The sequence below is a fragment of the Sturnira hondurensis genome, unplaced genomic scaffold (assembly GCF_014824575.4).
Source record: "Sturnira hondurensis isolate 20B ecotype Veracruz unplaced genomic scaffold, ASM1482457v3 Scaffold0006655, whole genome shotgun sequence".
Classification (NCBI taxonomy): Eukaryota; Metazoa; Chordata; class Mammalia; order Chiroptera; family Phyllostomidae; genus Sturnira; species Sturnira hondurensis.
In genome coordinates, this window is record NW_028079286.1 from 2,520,964 (window position 1) to 2,547,796 (window position 26,833).

The following is a 26,833-nucleotide window of genomic DNA, read 5'->3' on the forward strand; positions in this document are numbered from 1 at the left end:
AAAGCTGCTAGGAATATTTGTATCACTCTTCATGTGGATATATATTTTGTTTCTCCTGGGTAAACAGCTAGGACAGAATAGTTAGACGGTATGGTAAGTGCCTCCTTAACTTTTTTAGAATGGGCCAAATTGTTTTGCAAATGTAAATGTGCTATTTACATTCCCACCAAATGTGCAAAACTTCCAGTGGATCCACACTGTCACCAGCACTTGGTGTGGTCAGTCTCTTTCAGTGTAGCTATTTTTGTGGCTGTGTATTGGCATCTCATTGTCGGGTTTTTGTTTGTTTGTTTTTTGGTTACTGAATTTCCCTAATGACTAAAGATGAGCATTTTCATGTTACTTTTAAATTGTGTATCGTCTTTGCTAAAGTCTCTAGTAACAACCTTTGCCCAATTTAAAGTAGGGTTTTTTTGAGACTTCTGGTCAAGGTGGAGGCGTAGGTAAATGCAGATCATCTCCTCACACAACCACAGCAAAAATTACACCTGGACTACAAAACAAATATCACCCAGACTCATCAGAAAATGGAGCTGCATGGAAGTCCAACAACCAAGGAATTAAAGAGGCCACATTCATCCAGACAGGTAGGAGGGGCGGAGACATGGAGAGGTGTGGAGATGTGAAATGGGAGGTCTGACATCCACCTGTAACATGGATAAAAATCGGGAGGGATGTCTCAGGAGCAAAGGGATCCCAGCCCCACACCAGACCACACAGCCCAGGGTTCCAGTGCCAGGAAGGTGAGTCCCCATAACTTCTGGTTATAAAAACCAGTGGGGGTTGCAGTGGCAGAAAAAGCTGTGGGATTCTCAGGCATCCCCTCTTAAGGGGCTCACAATGGAATTAGGACTTACCCAGATTCACTCCCTTTGGGATTCAGCACCAAGGCAACAGCTGGAAAGGCACCAGTGACATGCGGGGAGAAATTGAAGTGACTGGCATCAGGGCAAGTGCCAGAAGACAGCTTTCTCCCAGACAAAACTGTAGAGGCTAGGTAGCAGCATTGTCCTCTCTCTGGGTCCTCCTCCATACAGAGCCACAGTGTGGCAACATGGGTTGCCCCTCCCTGGCGATTACCTAAGGCTCTGCCGTATCCAACTTACTGGTGGACTTTTCTACGATAGGCCATGCTACTAAGACAGGGAGTCAAAGCAGCTTTACCTAATAAATGGAAACAAACACAGGGAGGCTGCCAAAATGAGGAGACAAAGAAATATGGCCCAAATACAAGAACAGATCTAAAGTCCAGGAAAAAAAACACTAAATGAACTGGGGATAAGCAATCTATTAGATGCACAGTTCAAAAAACTGGTTATCAGGATGCTCAAGGAACTCACTGGGTACTTCAACAGCATAAAAAAGACCCAGGCAGATGTGAAGTTTACACAATTTACAGAGAAACAACAGTAGAGTGGGTGAAGCCAAGAATCAAAGAAATGATTTGGAACATAAGGAAGCAAAAAAACATTTGATCAGAACAGCAAGAAGAAAAAAGAATCCAATAAAACAAGGATAGGGTTTTTGGTCTTCTTATCAATGGGGTCGAAGAGTTTTTAAATACAGTTTAGATACAAATTCTTTGTCAGATAAGCTTTACAAATGTTCTCCAGTCTGTAAGTTGCCTTTTAATTTTATTGACTGTGTTTTTCAAACAGCTGTTTTAATTCTAGTGGGGTATAATTTATTGACTTTTTGTTTTATAGTTTCATAGTGATTTTCGATGCCCTATTAGGAAATCTTTGCCTAATTGAAGATAATGAAGATTTTTCTTAAGTTTTCTTTGTAGAAGTTTCATAATTTTAAATTTTGCACTTAGGTATAAGACCCATTTGATATAATTTTTATAGCTGTGTAATGTGTAAGGCAAAGTCCATTTCTTTGCAAAATGATATCTAATTGTTCAAGCACAATGAAAAGATGATCTATTCTTCATTGAATTGCTTTGACACCATTGCTCAAAATCAAGTTACCACATCCATATATGGCTACCTCTGAGCTCTCTATTGTTCGAAGGGTCTTTATTGTTCTGTGTATCTTTACACCAATACCACACTGTCTTGATTACTGTAGCTTAATAATGTCTTAAAACCAAGTAGGATAAGTCCTTTGATTTTAATCTTTTTTCAAAACTGGGTTGGCTATTCTAAACCCTCTTTATTTCCACATAAATTTTAGAATCAAGTTGTCAATTGCAACAAAAATATCTCCTGGGAGTTTTACTGAGACTGCATTGGATATAGATAAATTTGGGGAGAAAAGATATCTGAACAATACTGTATCTTCCAAACCATGAACATAGTATCTATCACCATTTGTATGTTTTTATTTCATTTTCAATCATTCATTGATTGTATGTAGGAATGAAATTCACTTTTGTATAGACTTGCATACTGCAACTCTACTAATTAGTTCTAGTTACTTAAAAAACTATTTGGGGGGATTTTTCCATAAACAATCCTGTTGCTTGTGAGTGGAGATGGTCTTATTTCTTTCTTTCCAATCTGTATGCTTTTCTTTTTTCTTTTTTCTTTTTTAAATTGCCCTAAGACCTCCACTATGATATTGAATAAAAGCAGTGAGCTTGGTCAACCTTGCCTTGTTCCCAATCTTAGGAGAAAAGTAATTAATTAGTCCTTCACCATTAGGTATGATGTTAGGTGTAGACTTTTTTCCAAATGCTTTTTATCAGCTTGAAAAATTTGTCTTATTCTTAGTTTACTGAGAACTTTTATCATGTTGATGCTTTTCCTACTTCTGTTAAGATACACATGGTTTTCTTCTTTAGCCTGTATTTCTTCAGTCTATTTCTTGTTTAATCACTGTTTACATTGATTTTCAAATTTTGAACCAACCTTGTATTCCCAGGATAACTCAATTAAATAATAAATGCCAAGGATTTCTGTATCTAGGATGATAAAAAAATATTGCTATGTAGTTGTCTTGGACTGTCTTTGTTGGGTTTGGGTAGTAGGGTAATTCTGCTCCCTCTTCTAGTTTTTGGAAAAGTTTGTGCAGATAAAATGGAATCACATATACTCAGTCCAAAACAAGGAGAAATAGAAGTATAAAAGGAACAAAGAACGAGTAGAATATAATGACAAACATAAAAGTTTGTCATTATATTTTCCTTAAATATCAGTAGATTTCGCTGTGATGGCACCTGGGGCTGGAGTTTACTTTGTTGATTCTTAACTATGAATTACATTTAAGTGATTTATGACTATTCAGGTTATCTATTTCCTCTTGAATGAGCTTTGGTAGTTAGTGTCCCTTATTTTTAAGTCTACTGTGACTAATATTCTAGACACTCGACATTTCTTTTCATTAATCTTTACATTGTATATCTTTTCTATGTCTTATTTTGAACCTATTTACCTTTATGTTTAAAATGAACTTTTATTAGTATAAAATTTAATCATTTTTACCCATTCTGATAGTTTTAATTACCATATTTTGGAAACTTACATTCATTTTACTTATCAACGTTTGGTTTTTAAAAACCTGCCATCTCACTGTTTTCTATTTGTTCTACTCGTTCTTTGTTCCTTTTATACTTCTATTTCTCCCTGTTTTGGACTGAGTATATGTGATTCCATTTTATCTGTAATACTAGCTTATTATTAAACTGTTTAAAAATATTAGTAGTTGTTTGAAATTTACAATGTTTTGCTTTAATTAATCACAATGTTCTTTCAAATAATACATTATTTCTAGCATAGGGTAAGAACCTTACAATAGCATCCCCCTCATTCTTTGTGTTATTATTGGCATATATTTTACTTTTATATATAAATCCACAGTATATAGCTATTACTTTATATTTAGATCACCGATTGCTTTTTACAGTGATGAAGAATACTATTTATTCAAATTCTTTTCAGAGATCTTCATCTTTTTGGATAGATCAAAGTTCTATCTGGTATTCCTTCTGCCTAAAGACTTTCCTATAGTGCACTGTAATATAGTCTGATATTAATGAATTCTCTCAGCTTTGGTCTGAAAAAATGTTTTTTTAATGTTATTTTCATTGGTATCGAACTCTGGGATCTACAGTTGTTTTTTAATTTCATCATCTTAAAGATATTCCTCCATTGTCTTATGACTTATACACAATGGGTCTTTACAGGATATACAGATCTGTATTTAAGTCATATTCCTATTTTTATTGTATTTAGTGTGAACTTTTCCACTTACTGCTTCAAGACTTTCTCATTTTTGTTTTTCCATTGGTTTTAATATTATATAACTAGGTTTTAAAAACTCTGCTGGAGGCTTTCTGAACTTTATAAATACCCTGGTTTAATATCTTTTGTTTTATTTAGAGACTTCTTAGCAGTTATTTCTTTAAATATTTTGTCTGTCCCAATAGTCCCCCTCTTCTTATTATGTCTATTTATCCTCTGTGTGTGTGTCTGTGTGTTAGACTCTTCATTCTACTTGTGCTTCAATTTGGGTAACTCCTGTTTACTTGTCTTCAAGCTCATCAATTCTTTCTTCATTTTGGTCATTTACTGATGAGCCAAAGGAATTTTTCATCTCTGTTACTGTGTGTGTGTTTTTTTTTAATTTCTAGCATTTTTATTTTACTTGTTCTCACGGTTTCTGTCTCTGTGAAGTTCTTCATTTAATGAAGCATGTTGTCCACTTTCTCTATTAGACCCTTTAACATATTAATTATAACCATTTTAAAATTCTTTATCTGACAGTACCAACATCTGAGTCATCTCTGTCAAATTCTCTTGAATGCTTTGTCTCTTGATAAGGGGGTGATTTTTTTTTTTTGCTTTTTATGTCCTATTATTTTTAAACTAAATACTGTCTATTGTGAGCAGGAAAGTAGAAACTGAGATAAATAACATTTATGGCTAAATATGGGCATGCCTCTTCTTTTTCTAGAACTTAATGTGCAGGCTTGAGTTGAATTGGCCAGGAGTTATCTTGTTTGGGTATTGGTGTTGTTATGGTTACCTTCATGCATTACTGGCTTCAAATCCCTCTTGTACTACCTTGTGATTAAGTTGCAAAAACAGACAAGCAAACTAATGGAACAGAATAGAACACTCAGGAACAGACCCATAGAAACACAGACATTACAATAAAGGTGGTACTGCAAACAGCAGAGAAGAAAACAGGTCCAATGGTACTGAGACAATCAGATAGCCACAAAGACAAAAACAGAAACTTAAAGCTTACCTTGCCTAATAACTGATGAGTAATTCCAGCTGCACTGTAAACTAAATGTAAAAGGCAAAAATTCTATAACTTCTACAAGTTAATATGGAATGATCTCTTCATGTTTTGGACACTGCACAAAAATCAGTAATTACAAAAGTAAAAAATGATAAATTTGAGTACATTAAAATTAAGATCCTTTGTTTATCAAAAGATGCTATTATGACAGTGAAAAACAAGTCATAAAGTAGAAAAAATATCTGCAACACAAAAAACTGACTGGACTCGTATTAAGAATATAAAAATATACATCTTCTTTAACAAAATTATAGAAAAATGGGTAAGAGATTTGACTTGGCACCACACAGAAAAGGATATCTAATTAGCCAATAACTATGAGTAAAAGTGCTCAAATTCATTTGTAATCTGGAGATGCAAGTTAAAGCCACAATGAGATATCACTAAGTAACTCCCAGTAAGTTCATTCCCAGAAATAACTCAACAGAAAGTCAAGCACATAAACACAAAGAAAATATGTACAAAAATATTCAGAGCAGCATTATTTGTAATAGCAAAACATTAAAATCAATCCAAATATCCATCCACAGTGGAATGGACAAGTTGTGTATGCAAACAATGGAACATTCTGCAGGAAAGTGTAGGAACAAATCACAGCTACAAGCAAAAACAGACATGGATCTCAGAAACATAAAAAAAAATCAATATGGAACCAAATAGAAGCAGTTAATATAGAGCAAAATACTGTATAATTCCATTTAATATGCATCTCAAAATATTGGCAAAACTGTAATGTTTAAGGGCACAGGCTTAGATGTTCAAACCTCAGCATATGGTGAATTTTGTCAGGGGAGGAGAAGTGATTGGGAAGGAAGTCCAGGGGCTTCTCAGATGCTGGCAGTGGTCTACTTCTTCACCCGGTTGGTAGTTACAAGGGTGTTCACTGTGTAGATAATTAATTGACCTGTATATTTGTCTTCTATGCTTTATTATATATGTGTATACTTCAAAATTACCTCACACCACATCCCTCCAAATTATCTTCTGGTCATTGACAAACTTTTTTTACTAGAGGTACTTCAAATACACTGAACTCTAATATGCTGTTTGGTTTGAAGTTTATAAGATTCTAGAAAGATATTTTGTGTTTTATGGCATGTGGTTGGGGGATATCTTCCCCTATTTAGAACTGAGAGACACAGAATTCAGACAAAGGTAAAAAAATAGCTTTATTATTGATAAATAGCTGGAACAGAAGATATGTGACTACATGGGTTACCAAATACCCTACCCCTAAATAAGATGAATGGCTTGTCCATCCAAGTCTGAGGCAGAAGTGGAATTCGGGTTTCCCTGTCCATTTCCTCAGAAAGCTCAGAATTTGACTGAAATTGGGGAAATGCAAACAGGAAGAAATTTACCCAGAAAATGAGTCATTCTTCCTTTCCTGGAATGGAGTGAGTTGGGGAGCTTGCCTTTCCCTCCTGGATAGTGAAGTGGAAATTCTCTATACTCCATGGAAATATGAAGCATGAGCAACAAATATTACCCTTAACAACAGGGAGATTAGCTTTGTTTACTAGTCTGTCTTTGAAGTCAGCTCTCTGAAGTTTAACAAAGGCTGCCATGGGCAAAATTTTAGGATAAACTTCATTCTTGCTCTTACAGAAACTTGTCCTTCCTCCACTTCTGAACTCTTACATGCACCAACCCCCATTCTTGCAGTGGCTTTCCTGGAAGCATCTGCAGAAACTAGTGATGAGGGAGAAGGAGAGGAGAACAGGTGATTATATTTGTGGATCTTCTCTAAGTCAAGTATTTATGAGTAAAGACTGTCTTTCCCACTCTCCAAAAGATGTATTAAATTATGGCTTACAACTTTAAGGGCCTCTAAAGCTTATTTGAATCATTCTTTTTCCAGGTAAAGTTAAGCTTGGTTTAAATACTTGCTTTTTTTAAGAAGTACTCTATATTGGCCTCCCTCCCCCCAAAAATAAAAACACAAAAAACTTAAAGTGATTACTTCCTTCTTGGAGTGATGAATAATGATTACTGTGTGTCCACAAGTACTTCTATTTGTGATTTTAATTAGCATGGGTAATTTGTTCCAGGACATTCAGTTCAGACAGAGAAGCACATGTTATTTATTTTTATTAAACTTTCATTTTTATTTTTAAGTAACTGTGGATTTACATACAATTATAAAAAACTAATACAGAGAGATTCACTCCATTGTGCCCTTTACCCAATTTCCTCCAATGGTACCTCCTGCAAAACTATAAAACACTCCACAACCAAGGTACTGACACTGATACAGTCTTTCCCTCGTCATGAGGATCCCCAGTGTTGCCCTTTTATAGACACACACAATCCCCAACCACCCAACCCCCTCCATAACCCCTGGAAAGGGTTACAGAACAACTCCTAATTTGTTCTCCACTTCTATAATTTTGTCATTTCAAGAATGTTATACAAATGTAATCATGGGGATTTATGTTTTTATTCAATGTAATTCTCTGGAATTTATTCAGGTTGTAGCATGTATCCAAGTTTGTCCTTTCTTACTGCTGAGTAGTATTCCACGGTATGGATATACCACAGTTTGTTAACCATTCACCCACTGAAAAGCTCTGCATTGTTTTGGCTATTACAAATAAAGCTGCTATAAATAACCATATGAACATAAGTGTGGGAAAACATATTTAGAATGACATGTAACTCTTTGCCTAATTTTCTGACTGCTTAACTACCGAGCAAAGCATGTCAAGGCAGTTGCCAAAGGTCATAGAGCACTTACGTGTATGAGGGTTAGCTAATGACTCATCAGTACTTGCAGCCTCACAACTATCTTGCTACCTGACCTCAGGACACCCCCCCCTCTCTGAGCCTCAACTAGATAAGATATGTTTTTCAAAGTATATTCTTTGAAAATGAACTCCTCCTAAAAGGTGGGGTAGGGATAGGGAATTTCATGGTCAAGTTTGAGATAATGCTGAATACTATATCCCCTTTTTGACATAAACAAATGCCCCATGTTGTGCAAAAAGAAGGGTCCAGTATTCAACTGCCCAGGTTTAAAGCCCAGCTCCATCTTGGTAAAATAGTAACCCTCGCTCAGTAAGACACTTAACTTGCCTATAACTCAGTTTCCTCATCTGTAAAATGGAGATAGCAACAGCACCCCACTCATACAATTGGAAGGTTAATTATAAGGACACAAGAAAACACTTGAGAAATGTTAGCTCCTATTACTATTATTGCCATCCTAAGATTCATCCAAATCATTAGGACCTTGTTAAAAACACACATGTCTAGACCCTACCCCTGGAGATTCAGATTCATTAAGTCTATTGTGGAGTCTGGTCCAGATGAGGAACACAGGTTTAATCTGTGTTAAGAATGTGTTCAAGATAGTATTAGAGGGAGATTTCAAACCCCAACTCCACATTGCCCGATGGAGGGGCATCACACTTATGTTCTTACACAAATTTAATAAATCCTTTAATTGACTAGCTCTGTAGTTCTGCAAAAAGAGTACATTTCTCTCCTGAATTGAGAGTTAAGCTTGTAGCTTGTATAAACTCATGATTCTTCAAAGGGTAGTTCAATAAAATAAAATGCAGTTCAGTGCAGTTGGTACGTATCAGCTTTCAAAAAACTCCTAAATGTAGCAGTTAGCATTGATATGTAAAAACTTCATTTGTGAGTCGTTGCTTAGCAAGTCAAATCTGAAAATAAGATATTCTTTCCTTAGAATACAACAAAACGACTGATTGCTATTATTTCTGTAGGTTTTACCAGCACACGGCTGATTTCCACAGGTCTTCCTGTTGTCCTGCAGCAGGTAAGTTTCCAGGAGGCTGGGGGATCACTGCGGCGGCGGTGGCAATCTCCGCACCACTTCCGCAGCCACTCTCAGGTAAGCTTTGGCCTGGAAAAGAACAGCAAGTTTGTCCTATACTTCTCCCTAGTGCACATCAAATGACTCATGAACTGTTCGCTGCAGTTGTCCACCGAATTTAATAGTAAGAAGGCCTACTGAGTTGATAAAATTCAGGCATGAGAAGATACTGCTGTATACATGGCAGGTAGGTCAAGAAGAAAGAATTTTAGATTATCTGGAACTTCTGAAGAAAGTATTTAGTAGTAGCAATTACTGTTTTTCGAAGTCTAATTCCCATGTCAGCAAACTAGCAACCCACTCTAACTACAGAAAAATGACACCTTCCTCTTCTGACAAAATAATATCCTGAGTTAGATACTTTGGCATAGAACCATTAGTCATTTTAAAGAAGACTATGATTTACCACCTGCAGTTTGTCTTGGGGAAGCATTTTCTTTACTCTCTCTGAGAACGGCACCTAATATCAGCACCAAGCACTCGGTGCCTCCTCCACCTGGAGAGTTTTGGGGACCATGGGGTCAGTCGCTACCCTCTTCATCTCTGGCACACCCAGTACAATGAGAGCAGGCCCCAGGCCACCGAGTGGGCCACAGGCTAACCTAACACCCACCGCCCAGTTAGAACAGTGGTCATTATATTTGAATTTTAAGAGTTTTAAACAATTGCGTTGTAAATACTACTTATTTCTTTTATTTTATCAATAAAAGTAACATTAAGATACAATAGTAAGGCTTTTTAAAGCCATTAATGTATACATTTCTATACTTAGATTTAAGTATATGCCACTGCTAATAATACTAGCTAACACTTAAGTACTTAATATTTGCCTATTATTATTTCATTTGTCTTTACAGCTACACTAAGTGATAAATTCTGTCATTATCCTCAATTTATAGATGAGGAAATCAAAACCCAGAAAGGTGAAGCATCTTGTCAAAAGCTTTACAGCTAGTATGAGATGAGCTGTCCGACTTCTTGACTCTGCACAGTAAAGGTCTGTCTGAGGTCTTCTCACTCTGACTCCATGAAATGTTTTAAGTGTGTCCTACATATCTTCAGTAGAAAACAAAAAAGAAAAAACTATGCTAGAGCCCTGGCCAGGTGGCTGAGCTGGTTGGAGCATCATCCCATACACCAAAAGGTTGTGAGTTCGATTCCCGGTCAGGGCACATGAGGGAGGCAGCCAATCAATGTTTCTCTCTCACATCAATAGTGCTCTCTCTCTCTCATTCCCTCTTCCTTCCTCTCTCTCTAAAAATCAATAACAAGAAAATATATCCTCAGGTGAGGATTAAAAAAAAAACTATGCTTGAACCCTAACATATGAATTATGCTTTATTTTACTAGAAAAGTGTCAAAATTTCATTTGAGTTCATTTTTTAAAAAAAGAATAGCTCTCACAACACGGATAAGGACTTTTTTTTAAATGAGCATCACAAAAGACTTCGCAAGAGTCACCCCACTTGTGTAAGCCTCGTGGGCTTAGCCGAGATGAAGAAACTGGCTGTTGCTGCTGACAGACACAAAGTGGCTGGGAAACATTCAAATCTGGGTCCAGCTGACTCCAAAAGGAGCTCCTTCTACTACATCACATATGAAACAGTAAATCAACATACAAGTAATTATAATTGTAATGCTTTGTCTTAAATTGGATTTAGTCTCTGTAATAGTTAACAGAAACAATAAAGTTGTTTAAAAATGGAAATAGCATGGACTTTATAAAGAATTACTTCTCTTAAATCTAATATACTGATTTTTAGCTGTGCATTGTTATGAATGTCTTTTTAATCTCCTAGTATCTTTTCTAAGTATTTAAGCCTAATACTTTCTGAGGAAATTTAAAGTTCACTAAGGCACGCTGAGACAAGGTCATCATTCTATAATCTTTTATTCATACTTAGGTTAAATTAGAGACATATCTATTAGATGACATAAAATACTGAATGATTCCAGATAAACAAATGTGCTATATGTAACCTCTGCTTTTTAATGGACAATTTCCAAGCTTAAACTTTCAATATCTGACACTCAAAGTAATACTTAGATTATCATTTGCTGAGAAACTACTAAAAGTGCTTAGCTTAACAGTTCAATTTCTACAAAACTGTTGAGATTGAATTCTTTAAGCCAAAGCAGTATCATTTCAAAAAATACATTTTTTGTTTCTGTGTGTGTGTGTGTGTAAGGCACCGTTTGGGGGAAATCTGTGAGATGTAATGATATAAAAGCTCGCTGGCAGAGAGTTGGAGCCTTTAAGTCAGACAGGCATGGTGTAAAATCTTTGCTCTACTATACACTTACTAGCTCTAAGACCCTGGGCAAGTTACTTACCCCTTCTAGACTCAGTTTCCACATTTGTAAAATGGTTATAACAATAGAATCTACCTCAAAGGATTTTGGAGAATATTAAGTAAGAATAAAATATGTGAAGTATTCCCTGGTTGGTATGGCTCAGCTGACTGAGCACCAGCCTGTGAACCAAAGGACTGCCGGTTCGATTCCCAGGTAGGGCATATGCCTGGGTGCGGGCCAGGTCCCCACTGGGGGTGCATGAGAGGCAACCACACACTGATGTTTTTCTCCCTCTCTCCTTCACTTCCCCTTTCCCTAAAAAATAAATAAATAAATAAAACCTTTTTTAAGGTGACAAAAAAACTGAAAAAATATGTGAAGTACTGGCACAGAAGCAGCATATAATAAATACCAGTGGCCATTATTACTATTCTGTCCTAAAGTAATTTACTGTCTCATGGAAGGACTCACATTAACATGTTCTTTTAGGTACTCGTCCCTATCGAGGAATAAGTACATTAAACCTCTCCCTTTAGTTTGATCCATAACTAGCAAAAGCACACACATTACAAATAAAAATACAATTTATTGATTACATTTCTCGAACTATTAATACTCTCTTTCTCATCAACTCAGCTCTACACAGACTAACCCTTCTCATCTATTCAAAGTCTTCTATTGGGCTGTCGTGAGGCAGAGGTACCAACAGCTGGATCTTATTTGTCTGCTCCATCATTAACAAGGAAATGGATGGCAACCAAAGTACAAGCAGTTTTATAAAAAGCTTTGATCCTTTGTCTTTTCTTTTAAAGATTTAAAGTTCTAATTTATCATATACAGTTGTTTCATATTAAGACTATGAGATAATAATTTAGAAATTATAAGATGATACATTTTCCACTTATAATTGAAAGTCTTTAACTAGGACTATCTTATAGCACACCTCACTAAATCAAATCTAGCTTTAACTACAAAAGGTTAGGCTGTTCACATTCCCATCAATGTCACCCAACAATAGTAAAATAATAGGTCTAGCTCTGGTTCGTGTGGTTCAGTGGATTGAGCACCGGCCTGTGAACTGAAAGGTCGCCAGTTTGATTCCCAGCCAGGGCACATGCCGGGGTTGTGGGCCAGGTTGCCAACTGGTGGTGTGTGAGAGGCAACCAATTGGTGATTCTCTTACACATTGCTGTTTCTCTCCCTCTCTTTCTCCATCCCCTTCCCTCTCTCCAAAAATAAGTGAATAAAATCTTTTAAAAAACAACAGTTTTAATGTTAAGGCAAAGCAGACTGAAAAATATGTAACCACAAGAAAACTCCACAAACACTGCTGTTTAAGAGTTTAAAATCATATTATCTTTTGATAGTTGCTATATATTCTGTCTTATATTACATTCCTTTTACTTGCTCAAAATGTTTCTTGCTTTTGGAAAATCTCAAAGGAAAAAAAAGCATAGAAAAATATTTAAAAATTTAAACTCAAATGAAATACACTAATAAGTAATTAATCTTATTCATCACAATCACCATAGAATGGCTTTAAATAGTCTGTTCTCAGGAGGCATTTAAAAGTGTGTAATTTTTAAAAACTCAATTTTCACACAACTTTTCATTCACTGCCTAAAGTATACTTGTTGTAGGTGGGATCGCCAGACTTCAATTATGAAAGAAATGAAGGGTTATGGTTTCTGCTTATATGAAAGATTTCTAAGACAGAAATGGAAATTTAACATTTATTTCCTGAAAGAGAAAAGAAAAACAATGATAAGTGCTACACTATATTTACTCAGAGATCATATTCCCAGCAACTCAATCACCTGTGCTGTAACTGTCAACCCTTCAGAAAGGGAAAGGAGCTCTGGACCTCCGAAAGGAACAACTCAAAATAAATCTACTTTATTTATCCTAGATTCCTAACTTTCAATTTACTTTTACTTTATTCACAGTTCTAACCAGTCTTGGCTCTCTTATTTTCCAGTTCACATAAGATTAGAGGAAGCAAACTAGAATGAAAGAGGTAGTAGTTATGGATGGACAGAATAGTGGTACTTTATAGAGAACCACAATGGACCCTGAATAGACAAAGCAATCCTGAGAAAGAAGAACAAAGTTGGAGGTATTATACTCCCTGATTCCAAACTATACTATAAAGCCATAGTAATCACAACAGTATGGTACTGGCACAAAAATAGACACATACATCAATGAAACAGAATACAGAGACCTATAATAAACTCACATTTATATGGTCAATTAATCTATGACAGAGGAGGCAAGAACAGCATGGATGGACCTAAAGAACATTATGCTAAGTGAAATAAACCAGTCAGAGGAAGAGAAGTACCACATGATTTCATTCATTTGTGGAATCTAATGAATAAACCAAGCTAACAAACAAAATAGAGACAGACTCATAGATAAAGAGCAGGATGACAGCTAATGCAGGGGGTAGTTTAGGGGATACAGGGATCAGGCAAAAAGGTAAAAAGACTCATGGTGGACATAGACAATGGTGTGGTGATCACAGGGGACAGGGGAGTATAAGGGGGTTAAATGGCAATGGAAAAATACAATAAAAAAGAGTATACAGTGGGGAAAAGACAGTCACTTCAGTGAATGGTGATGGGAAAGCTGGACAGATACATGCAGAAAAAAAAATGAAACTAGACTGCTCTCTTACATCACATACAAAATAAGCTCAAATGGATAAAAGACTTAAATGTAACACCTGAATCTACAAAACTTTTAGAAGAAAACATAGGCACTAAACTCTTTGACATAGGCCTTAGCAATATATTTTTGGATACGTCTCCTCAGGCAAGAGCAATAAAAGCAAAAACAAGCAAATAGCCTACATCAAGCTAAAAAGCTCTTGCACATCAAAGGAAACCATAAACAAAATGACAAGAAAACCTACTGAACTGAAGATATTTACAAATGATATATCTGATAAGGGGTTAATACCCAAAATACATAAAGAACTCATAAAATTCTACATCAAAACAATAAATAATACAATTTAAAAATGGGCAAAAGGCCTGAACTGACATTTCTCCAAAGAGACACACAGAAGGTAAACAGCCATATGGAAACATGCTCAACACCACTAACATCAGGGAACTACAAATCAAAACCACACTGAGATATCACCTCACACCTCCTGTCAGAATGGTTATCACCAAAAGACAACAAATAGCAAGTGTTGGTGAGGGTGTGGAAAAAAGGAAACCCCACACATTGTTGGTGGGATTATAAATTGGTTTAGCCACTATGGAAAACAGAATGAACATTCTATTTTAAAAAATTAAAAATAGAACTACCATTAGAAACCAGCAATTCCACTTTGGGGCATTTACATGTTGAAATAATAAACACTAATTTGAAATGATATATGTATCCTTATGTTCTTTGCAGCATTATTTACAATGGCCAAGATATGGAAGTAACCTAGGTATCTATTGACAGGTGAATGGATAAAGAAGATATAACTATATAACATATATGTATATTATATATACATATATGTTATATGTAATGAAATATTATTATTCAACCATAAAAATAATGGAAATCTTGCCATTTGTGAAAACATCAATGGGCCTAGACAGTATTATGCTAAGTGAAATAAATGAAACAGAGAAAGACAAATACCATATGATTTCACTTACATGTGGAATCTGAAGGTCAAAACAAATGAACAAGCAAAACAAACAGAAACAGATTCACAGATACAGAGAACAAACTGGTAAATGTCAGAGGGAAGAGGGGTGGGGTGATACACAAAAAGGTAAAGGGGACTAAGAAGTACAAATTTCCTTGTCCTGGCTGGCGTGGCTCAGTCAATTGAGCACGGACTGCGAACCAAAGGGTCACAGGTTCAATTCCCAGTCAGGGCACAGACCTGGGTTGTGGGCCAGGTCCCCAGTGGTGGCATGTGAGAGCCAACCACACATTGATGTTTCTCTCTCTCTTTCTTCCTCCCTTTCCCTCTCTAAAAATAAATAAATAAATCTTTTAAAAAAAGAAGTACAAATTTCCAGTCACAAATAAACAAGTCACAGCATGTAACATGTAGCATGGGGAATCTAGTCAATAATACTGTGATAACCTTGAATGGTAACTGAAGGGTATTAGAATTGCTGTGGTGATCACTTCACATGTTACATAGACGTTGAATCACTCTGCTGTGCACTTGAAACTAATATAATATTGTATGTTAACTATAATTTTAAAAAGAGACAAAAGCAAAATAACAGTACTACAAAGCTACACTCATTAGCAAAAAACAACCAGAGAGATATTATGAGAAGATCGATTGGGACTATTCAGCAAATGAGCACAAAAACCACATCAAAACTGATATACGAGTCAATGGCTCACTTTCTAACTTGAATAACAAGTGCTACTTAGGAAAAAGAGATATATATGATTGATTTTACTTCTACTTTATAAAAAGAGTAAAATACAAATATTTTAGGCTCAAAGTTGTAAAGCTTCATAACCTGAAATTGTATCAATGGTACCCCTAATGAAACACTACTAGTTTTTCCACCTTACCTTCTCAATCACATTTATTAAATGAAATGCAATAAAAATCCCATGTCTAATGGTTTACACAGCTTCCCTAGATCCAACTCATTTTTTTTTTTACATTAGGTTTTCTTCTTCCAACAGTCAGCTGGACTAAGATACAATCAAACCTCAGTTCTTGAATGTCTTGGTTCTCGAACAATTCAGTTCCCCACCAAGTTGTTAGTGGAAAAAAACGTCTCGGTTGTCTAACAACTGGGGCTCGGTTCTCTAGCTAACAACCCTTTTACACTGATACCTGTATGATCAGTCATGTGTGTCTCAGGTAACAAACAAAGGAGATTTGGTTTTCAAACAAATTACTCCTGTAACAGTTTTTTTTGAGAACAAATTAAGTTCAAGAACCAAGGTTCCTAATAACTTTGGGCAAGTGAATATCGATAGCCAGCAAAACAAGAACTCTACAAACTCTCATTGTTCATGTTTTTTATGGGAAAACTGGTTAGATGATGATTCTTTGTGGGTGAACATGTTCAGTTGATAATTCAGGGCCAGCCCTGGTATGCGTACCATATAAAATAGTAACCAACTGGTGGATGTCGGGGGGTGGGGAACTGGATGAAAGGTGAAGAGATTAGCTAAAGAACTAGCACACAGCCCATGGACACAGACAACAGTGCGGTGAAGGTCGGAGGAAGGCGGGGAGCTGGATGAAGGTGGGGAGCTGGATGAAGGTGGGGAGCTGGATGAAGGTAGGGAAGGAGGGGGGAAAACAGGGAACATCTGTGATAATGTCAATAATATAAACAAACAAACAAAATAAATAAAATAGTACCTGAAAATGCTCTGTATAAGTTAACCAATCTTTATTTAATACATACATTACAAATAGATAAACTTGATCTTCCCAACCTCCTTTCTATGTATTAAAAAGTATATACCCTGGAAAAATAAATTAAAATACATATTGAAAAATATCACTTACCTCATCACTTTCAGGCTGTGAAAATACAATTGGCTGGCCTGTGTCTGAAGCTTCCCTTATATTAAGATGTAGGGGAATGTCTCCTAAAAGAGCGTCAGATGTCCATTAGCACAACAAAACTTTCTATTGGCATTTGGAATTTCATGACTTGAACTTCAGAAAGAAACAAAATCTAAACTAAATTGATTCAAATCAACTTGAGTTATGATTATCCTAAAATTGCTAAATCTCTGAAAAAAGGGAATTTTAAATAATGAGGAGCAAAATATTCCATTTGAGTGTTGTGCGATGAACACACACACACACACACACACACAATGAGTCAGCCCCTCACAGGATAAGCCTCTGATTTAGTCTTTGCTGGAGATCTTCCAGCAAGAAATGGCTAAGGCATCTGTAAATTATTTTTACCTGTAATACCTGATATAGACACATCATACCACATAATAAGAGGAAACTGAAGAGGAAGAGATGGAGAGGCAAAGTAGTAGGGAAAAAAAGTACAACATAATCTCCCTCCTGCTGGCAGGTGAGTAAGCTGGAGAACTGCTGAAAAGTAGGCCAGAAATGTTATCTCAACTGTCTGTTTCTTTTATCAGATAGGATAACTTTTATTATACATTAGTCTTTATAGCATTATAACTTGTGAGTCTGGTGAGATCTTGGGATGTATATAATAAGAATCTCCAATATACCGGCTTGAGGTTTGAGAGGATGTGTGCCTCTCCTGAGGATATATTACTATCAGGAAGTATAATTTAGGGGAAAATGCTCTGATTCACCATCCAATTGACTTTTCCCACCACGTCATCACAAGTAAAGCCTTTCAAAAGGCTGAGATTTAAAACGCTGTAAATGGAGCCTTCAGTAGAAGAGCTGACTTGTGGTCCTCGGCATTCTTAGTGCTGCTCCAAATCCAAGAAAGGTTATTGAAACATGTACGTGTGTGTTTTATATAAACAAGTCATTCAGCACCATGCTAAGCAATGTAAATAATGCAGAAGTATATGTTACAAAATTATAAACCTACTATAATTTATACTGTGAAGTACATGAAGGAATAAATATTTTATGTTCTGTCAGCAAATTTTGAAATCTTAACCAACTCTTTTAGTCTTTCCAAAATGTTCAATAGCCAAATGACAAAATACCTGAATATTTAGTAATCTTTTAAAGATTACCTTTTCAGTAAATCTGATATCTGTTCTACAGAACAACTTAAGACTGTAGGGAGCTGTCACATGGGGCAGGAAGGGGAATATGCTACAGGAAAGACTTAGAAACTCATGAAGTTTTCTTTTTCTTGATTTATTTATAGTAATGGGGAAAAGTAAAACCTTCTCTTTTATATAGCTACCTGTTGACATCATTTTTGCCCCCCAGAAATTCATAATCCTGCCATCAGCATAGAAGCACAGACCCCCCAAAAAACCTTGTTAGAAAATAGATGGCAGAGTGAAAGCAGTAGAGAGCTAACAATGTATACAGAGAAGGATAAAAAGGAGTGAAGGTGTGGAGAGTGCGTGAGCTGCAGCCTGGCCTTGAAAAGTGCCTGCTATGGGCAAGGTCTGAGGGCAAGGAGGGCCTGTTTCAGACACGAGGTAAAAGGGTCTCTGTGAGATGACCCGGACTTCCATGCCTAAATTGTCCCTGTAGATAAATATAAGTAAAGTTCTGAAGAGCCACTTTACTAAATTTAAAACACAGCCCAATGGATGAAATAAATTGAGGCAGCCAGCCAGGCAGCCAGCCAGTCAGTACAAGACAAATAAGGGCCCCTGGGGGCTTCTACCAGTCAGGAGGCCATAGCTGTGAAAGCTCTCTCTTTTATTTCAGTTCCTAATTTCCAATTTCAACCTCTTCTATATTGGAGCCCTGTTCCAGTTCAGTTCATGGGATTTACCTCTGGGCTTCCAGGACTGCATTAAAAGGAGAAGTGCCCTGAATTATTTTTCCCATAACACTGTTAGATACAGCAGTCTGTATAGCACTATTCAGTTTTGTGATTAGTAATCAGTGTTGCTGATACTTTTTTAGGGTAACTATACATCTGTGAGCTGTTAGTTAAAAAGTAACTTCCATACATGAAATTGTTTCTCTAGGAGACATGTTTTAAATTCTAAAGCAATGGCTCATAAAATCACACACACATTTATAAATTAGGGAATTATAATAGTCAACATAATTCAATAATGCCATTATAATTACACATTTACTTTACTATATAAGTGAATGTGAATCTGTTATGTTATTATGCAGATTTAAGAAACTGAACTTTCCAGGTTAAATGAAAAACAGTTGCAGAATGTAATTAGCGACTATAATTATAGCAATGCATCAAAATATATGATTAGTTTCACCTTGTATTGTGGGTTTTCTACAGTACAGAGGCATAGAACAATTTAACACCAACTTTTAGAAATGTAATTATAATAGAAAATGTTTTGAAATTCCTTGATCTCTAAGGGATCTTAATTGTAAACTACCTAAAACTAATAATTCACTCTAAGGCTCCCTTACCCAGCATCTAACATCTGCCTTCCCCAGAACAAAAACTTATTCAATAAGTAGAATATCAAAGCATGTTTCCTAAAAAGTTCAGTAAGTTGTTTGTGGATTTTTTTAAAAATCAGGTTTTATCCAAAATCTGTGTTTTGTTCACTTAACACATGATTTCATTTCTCCTCATAACACTAATTAGCCCTTCAATGCAATAACATGAACAGTACATACAACATAAATTTCAGGTGCCATATTTAATAGACACGGCAAACACATGTAAAAAGATTAAGAAAACAGAAAACATTGTCTTTCTAGAGCAGAAGCACTGATAAATTCAGAACTGATCAGGAAGGCATTTTTTTCACACACACTGAGAACTGACACCTCCAAAGGCTGCCACAACATAATGAACAGGTACTTTCGTCTGTACCATTTGTACTGAGAGCTGTGTCCCCAGCTTCACAAACTCATGACCATTATTTAAGATATGGACTTCAGACCTCAAAACTCTGTTTTCAAATCAAGTTATAAATGCATTTTTTATCAATAGCAAAAGGCACCAAAATTGGCAGAACCACCTCCTTTTAAAAAGTTTTCCACTAATGAAATATAAAAAGCCAAAGAAAGTTTAACACATAGAACTGCATTATACTTAACTGAAAACACAAAGCGGAAAGAAATTTATCGTTTTCTGAGACACCCTTCATCACTGTGCCTGATTTCTATTTTCACTTGTACCATTTCCTTTGCAAAAGAATATTCCATGGTCTTACCTAGAACATCAAGATCGAGGACCCGTGCTAGTTTCCTTGCACCATTAGCACCGAAAATATGAGTTCTGTGTTTACATTTTGGACACTGAAAAACACTCATATTTTGAACAAGGCCCAGAACCTAGAATAATAAAAACACATTGAAATCAAAACAAAATTAAACCAACTCTCAATCCATTCTTTTCCAGTATCTGTACTGTGTGTGGGCTGGTTCTAGTGATGCAGTGATGAAGAACTTATGGTCACTGCTCTCAAGGAACTTACAAGCCAGTGGGAGAGCAAGACACATGTAATTGCTTGTAATAATGTGACAAATGTTAAAGAGATATAAGTGACAAGGATCAAAAAATTGTGTCTGGGGCTCTGGTCCGGTAGCTCAGTTGGTTAGAGCATCACCCTGATATGCCAAGGTTTCGGGTTTGATCCCAAGTTAGGGGACATACAAGAATCAATCAATGAATGCATAAGAAGAACAACAAACTGATGTTTCTCTGTTTCTCTCTCCCTCTCTCCCTCCCTCAAATCAATAAATAACAATTTAAAAAAATTATGTCTTGGAAGAATCAGAGGAATCTGAGTTGCCATAGAGAACTGTTTGTTCAGGCTGAAGGTGAGAAGAAGGGTTGAGGCCCATATAAGAAATTCTAGGCAGAAGGAAGAGCACCAGACAGAGGAACGTAACTTGCATGGTCTATCTGGGCTGCAACCTAGCGGGGGGCTAAGGCAGAAGCTGCTTTGGTAAGAAAGATCAGGGTCAGATGGTAAGATGTTAAATGCCTTCCATGCATATGAGACTTTCTTCTTGAAACAACAGAAAACCACAAAATTTTTTTTAAAGTTGAGATGGTGTTGAAGAGGTACTGTTGCACAATCAGATCTGTGTTCCACAAATTTAATTGTGATGGCAACATGGAAAAAATAAGCAGAAGAAACACAGGAAAATAAGTAGTTAAGAGGTTAACTGTGGACAAAGCCTCATGGTAAATAATAGCTAACATATACTGAGTGCTTATTTTATGTTAGGCACTGGGATAAAATGCACTATTTTATTTACTCTTCACAAGAACTTTATGAGCTGGGTATTTTATCATCCCCATCTCTAGGTGAGGAAATTGACATAGCTAGCAAGAGTGAAACTTAGTTCTGATCAGAATGTTATCATTTGAAACAAAAATTTAAAGACTTATAGAAAGTGTCCATCTCTTTCTGAGTTTTCCTAGCATCTGGCACAAAGTAGATAACTTCATAAACATGTGTTGATAAACAGACAGGCCCTGCAAATATAATCCTTACTCATGTTCCTTTTAATCCCACTTCATATGGACGGGAAGCAGTGGTTCTCTTCCAGAATGAAAATGGGGCACATAACAGTCAAAGGCTTAGAGGTAACACGGTCTGTGTCATCACACTGGTTCCACCTATAAAAGTACCATCATAGGTGGAACCTCTATTAAACATTTGCATTTTAAATGAAGAATAGCACCTACAGTCCACAATGAAACACACAGACAAGAAAGTGATCAAATCCGTTATTCTTTATAAAGTGAGAAACAGAAGAGACTACAGTTTCCCACAACATAGGTAAATGAAGACAAATAGTGAGGGACATAAATATGTAGGTAAGCATTTTCCAAGCCTCTAATATATGGCCTTTTGCTGATGCAAAGTACCACAAAAATAAATCACAGTGTGTTCTGGCAATCTATATCATCTTCATAAGCTTTAAAAAAAGTTCACCTTAATATCACACAACTTACTTGTTTATCCATTCACTATGTCTACATATTATACTCATTGCTTAGGCAGTTTTACTGCCATTTATGTTAAATGGGATCTATGCCCTGACTGTAGGGCTTTCAACTTAAATATAAAAATATCACTCAGGAAACGGGAATAGGGAAAAAAACACTTAAATAATGCGAAAATCTAGGTGAGGGTTATTCCAATCCAGAGAGAATGGGAAAAGCATTCTTACGCTGGATTCTCTTAGACTTCCCAAGGCACAGAGGCTCGGAGCAACAGCTTATTTGCAGTTTGTGTGATTAAGTTCTGAGCATCAAATTGTTCTCTAAGGACTATGTAAATGTCGAAGACACATTCTCTATAGAGACTTCGAAAATGTCACAAACATAAAATTGTAACCAAACTCAGTTCCTGTTATACACCAGTAACTGGGCTAACCAGCAGCAGCAGCAGCACAGTGGTGGGTAAAACAGACTATCTTCACCTGCTTGGAGCCTGCACACGAACTGAAGAAAAGGACTGAACAAATAACAGTGCAAAAGTCTACTTTAAACTAGAACAGCTTGTCTGGAGCAAAGCAACAGAGCATTATTATGAGAGTGCAGCAGAGAGAAGACTGTCTGCCCTGGGAGTTACAGAGGACTTCCCTGAGGAAATGTAGGACTTCAAAGTTAGAGAATAAGCAGTCAAAAACAAGAAGGAAGGTAGGAAAACACTCAAGAGAGAAGCAGGCAGCACACGTCTCTTTAAAGGAACTGAAAGGTCAGTATGGGTGAGGCTCGGTGAAAGTGGCACGAGAATAGGCCACGTTCGGTGTTCGGGTCACGTGAGTGCACAGTGAAGCCGTTACGGAGTTTTTAAGCAAGGGAAAACAGTAGTCGTAGTAGACTCATTTCTCAGGACAGCAGGGTTTTAAAAACGTGGAACAGAAAACCTAAAAGGACTTGCCTTTGCGTGTTTATTTTAAGACAAACATAAGTCCAGGGCTGCATTCTCTGAAATCAGTCATTTCAGAAGTGACAGTTTTTGGTGCTGTCTAAAATATTCCAGTTCTTTTCCTGGGTACAACAAGGTTAGGATTTTTTTTCTTTGCAATTAGGTGAGGACATGCAAGTTGTGTGGACATGAAAGGTGAGCAGAAGTGACACATGCCACATCTAGGCAGAAGCTGTAAGTGCCAGTTCCCCATATTCCTTCCCTCTGTGCCCGTGACCTGAGCTTCCCCAGGTGGCTGTTCCATCAGTGTAGGTGCCAGAGAAAGAACGGTGCCGAGGAGAGTGGAAGTGAAACATGACAGACATACAACAAGGGAGAAATACACTGGCGTTTTCATCCACTGAAATTTGAGGATTGTTAGCACAAACAACCTAGCCCATTTGGGCTGATAAAGGGGTACAGGAATACTAAAATTTCAATTTACGTAATGATTTTCTTTTTAATTCCAATTTTGGGTAATTCCAATTTATTGATTATTTAATAAATTAAATAATTTAATTAATTCCAATTTATTAATAATAAATAAATATATGCTCAAGCATCACTTACTGATAAGGATGTATAGTCAAAAAATCTGGAGATAATCCTCTGTATGTATGAAATTCAGAGGTTTTGACAACTAAACTTGGCCCTATCACTGATAATACATCACTTCTAGTTTACGGATAAATGCCCTAATACTGCTTCCTAGGTTATCTTGGATAAACTAATTCCACTTCACTCTGGAATTCCCTCATCTTATAAACTTCCCACACATACACAAATTTGCTTTTAAAAGGTTGTAAATAACATAGTAGAGCGTACGGACTCACACACGAAGTCACCCATTTACCGTAAAGATGGCAGCACACTGACGCTAACTGGACATCCACATGGGAAATAAAGAATCTTAAGCCCCTATCTCACACTACACACAAAACTAATTCCTGATGGATTATAGAGTTAAATGTGAAAGGTGAAACAATAACACTTTTAAAATAAAACAGGACACTATGGTATACACTTGGAGGCACGAAAATACTTTCTGAGCAGGACACACCTAACCACTGAACATAAATGAAATTTTTTTTTGTCAAATTGGACATCAAAATTGATGGCTTAATCAAAGACATAGAAAATGAAAAAACAAGATATAGAAAAGCAGATGGTATCTATAATACATACGTATGGCAAGGGACTTTTATCCAAAATATATAAAGAACTCCTACAAGTCAATAAGAAAAATTCAGGTTATGTAATAGGGAAATGGGCAAAAGATTTAACAGGCACTCCATAAAATAGGATATTCATTTAGCCAGTGTTTTCAAATTTCTTGGCATATAGTTCTTATAGTAATTTCTTACAATCCTTTGTATTTCTGTGGTATGAGTTGTAATCTCTCCTCTTTAATTTCTGATTGTGTTTATTTGGGTCTTCTCTTTTTTCTCTTGACGAGTCTGCTTAAAGGCTTGTCGATTTGATTTACCTTTACAAAGAACAAGTTCTTGGATTTATTGATCCTTAGAATTATTTCTTTAGCCCTGCCTGGTGTAGCTCAGTGGATTGAGTGCAGGCCAGTGAACCAAAGGATTGAGGTTCGATTCCCAGTGAGGGCACACACCTGGGTTGCAGGCCAGTTTCCAGCAGGGGACTCACAAGAGGCAACCATACATTGATATTTCTCTCCCTCTCTCCTTCCCCTCCCCTCTAAAGATAAATAAATAAAATCTTTAAAAAAGGAAATAAAAAGAACACACGTGTTTAAAAAAGAATTATTTCTTTAGTCTCTATGTCATCTAATTCTGCTCTAATCTTGGTTATTTTCTTCCTTCTACTTGCTCTGGACTGTCTTTGCTGTTGCTCCTCTAGTTCTTTTAGATGTAGGGTTAGGATGTTTATTTTAAAGGTTTCTATCTTTTTTAGGTAGGCCTGTATTACTATGAATTTCCCTCTCAGGACTGCCTTAGCTGTGTCCCATAGGTTTTAGACTGTTGTGAGTTCATTTTCATTTGTTTCCAGAAACTTTTTGATTTCTTCCTTGATTTAATTCTTAACCCATTCATTGTTTAATAGCATACTATTCAATCTCCATGAATTTGAGTGTTTTTTAGTTATTTCCTTGAGGTTGGTTTTTAGTTTCAGTCCCTCGTGGTTGGAGAAAATACTCAAAAAGCTATGGTGCATTTACACAATGGAATACTATGCAGCGGAAAGAAAGAAGGAGCTCCTACTCTTTACGACAGCAGGGATAGAACTGGAGAGCATTATGCTAAGTGAAATAAGCCAGGAAGTGAAAGACAAATACCATATGATCTCACCTATAAGTGGAACCTAATCAACAACCAAAAAACCAAGCAAGCAAAATATAACCAGAGACATTGCAATTAACAACAAACTGACAATAACCAGAGGGGAGGTTGGAGGGGATAATGGGGAGGAAAAGGGAGAAGGGTTTTCAGGAGCAACTATACAGGACACACGGACAAAACCAAAGGGGATCAAGGGTGGGAGATGGTGGTGACTGGGGTTGGTGGGGAATGATGAGGGGAAAATGGAGGCAACTGTACTTGAACAACAATTTTTTAAAAAGAGGATATTCAAAGACCAACAAACATAAGAAAAAGTGTTAACTTCACTTATTGGCAGAGAAATGCAAATTAGAATCACAATGAGGTACCATATATTTATACTTAAGACCTGATTAGAATAAATGCTATGACTAAAATAACAAAAACAAATAAACAAATACCAAATGTGGGTGAGAACAGGAACAACCACACTCATATTTTCAATTGAATGTAAACTGGTACAACCATTTTGGAAAACTCTTTGGTAGTTAACTACCCATCTAAACTTACATAGGTTAACATTCTGGCATAATAATCCCATTCTCAGTTATATATTAACAGAAATGTGAGCATAACAGTCAATGCGTGTACAAACATGTTCAAAACAGCACTACTTACCCCCATTTAGAAGACTTCCCAAATGTAAAATACACAAATAAATTCCCAACAGTAAAATACACAAATAAATTCTGGTATACTTACATGATGAAATCCTAAAGAACAATGTGAATTAAGGAAGTAAAGCTACAAGCTCTGGCTGGTGTGGCCAGGTGGATTGGGAACCAAATCCACCAGCCTGGGAACCAAAAAGTCGCCAGTTTGATTCCCAGTCAGGGCACATGCCTGGGTTTCAGGCTAGGTCCCCAGTGGGGGGCATGTGAGAGGCAACAACACATTGATGTTTCTCTCCCTTTCTTTCTCTCTCCCTCCCCCCCATCTACAAATAAATAAATAAAATCTTTAAAAAAAAGAACTATTGCTATTGGCAACAGTATGAATGAATTTCTCAAATACAATTTTAAGCAAAATAAGTCATGCAAAAGTATATACTTGTAATTGCAAAATAGTACAACTAATCTTTGGGATTATATTTATAATTTGGGTTCTACTTTAGGGGACACAATTGGAAAGTGGCACAAAACAGGAGCTTCTAGGGTACTGTTAATGCTCTATTTCTTGAATACAAACAATAGGTGTGTTCACGTGGTAAAAATTCCTTGAACTATACACTTCCGATTTGTGTACCTCTGTGTATGTCATACTTCAATAAAATGTCTGCTTTTAAAAAAGGGTAGTTAGTCATGTAAAAAAAGACCAATATAGCAATAAGAGCAGATAACCAAAATGATGGTTTATTGGGCATCTTCTAAACCTGCATACAAAAACAACCATCTGCTTTAGGTAGAAAAGATCCTATAAAAACAGAGAAGTAGCAGTAAACTTAAAATAAAGACCTTGGTCGGAACAATCCCCTCTTCTTTCAACCTGACACTCCAAGGAAAGACCTGAAATAAAAGTTCAACTTCAGAGAGGCTCGGAAATGCAACAGCAGGGTTCTAGTCCTGCACCGTTTAGTAAGGCAGCTGCT

At 36.4% G+C, this 26,833-nt stretch overlaps 1 protein-coding gene across 2 annotated transcripts in view; it reads right to left on the reverse strand.

Annotated features, from left to right (window-relative positions):
* Nucleotides 1-7,331: 7,331 nt before the first annotated feature.
* The window catches only part of NUBPL (NUBP iron-sulfur cluster assembly factor, mitochondrial), a 253,234-nt gene continuing 233,732 nt past the window's right edge, over nt 7,332-26,833 (reverse strand). For both annotated transcript variants that reach the window (XM_037050263.1, XM_037050264.1), the window contains 3 exons: nt 20,180-20,300; nt 16,905-16,987; nt 7,332-9,124 (listed from right to left, as the gene is read on the reverse strand). In XM_037050263.1, coding sequence (XP_036906158.1) covers nt 9,062-9,124; nt 16,905-16,987; nt 20,180-20,300 — 267 coding nt within the window. In that variant the 3' untranslated portion in view covers nt 7,332-9,061. The remainder of the gene's footprint in view (nt 9,125-16,904; nt 16,988-20,179; nt 20,301-26,833) is intronic.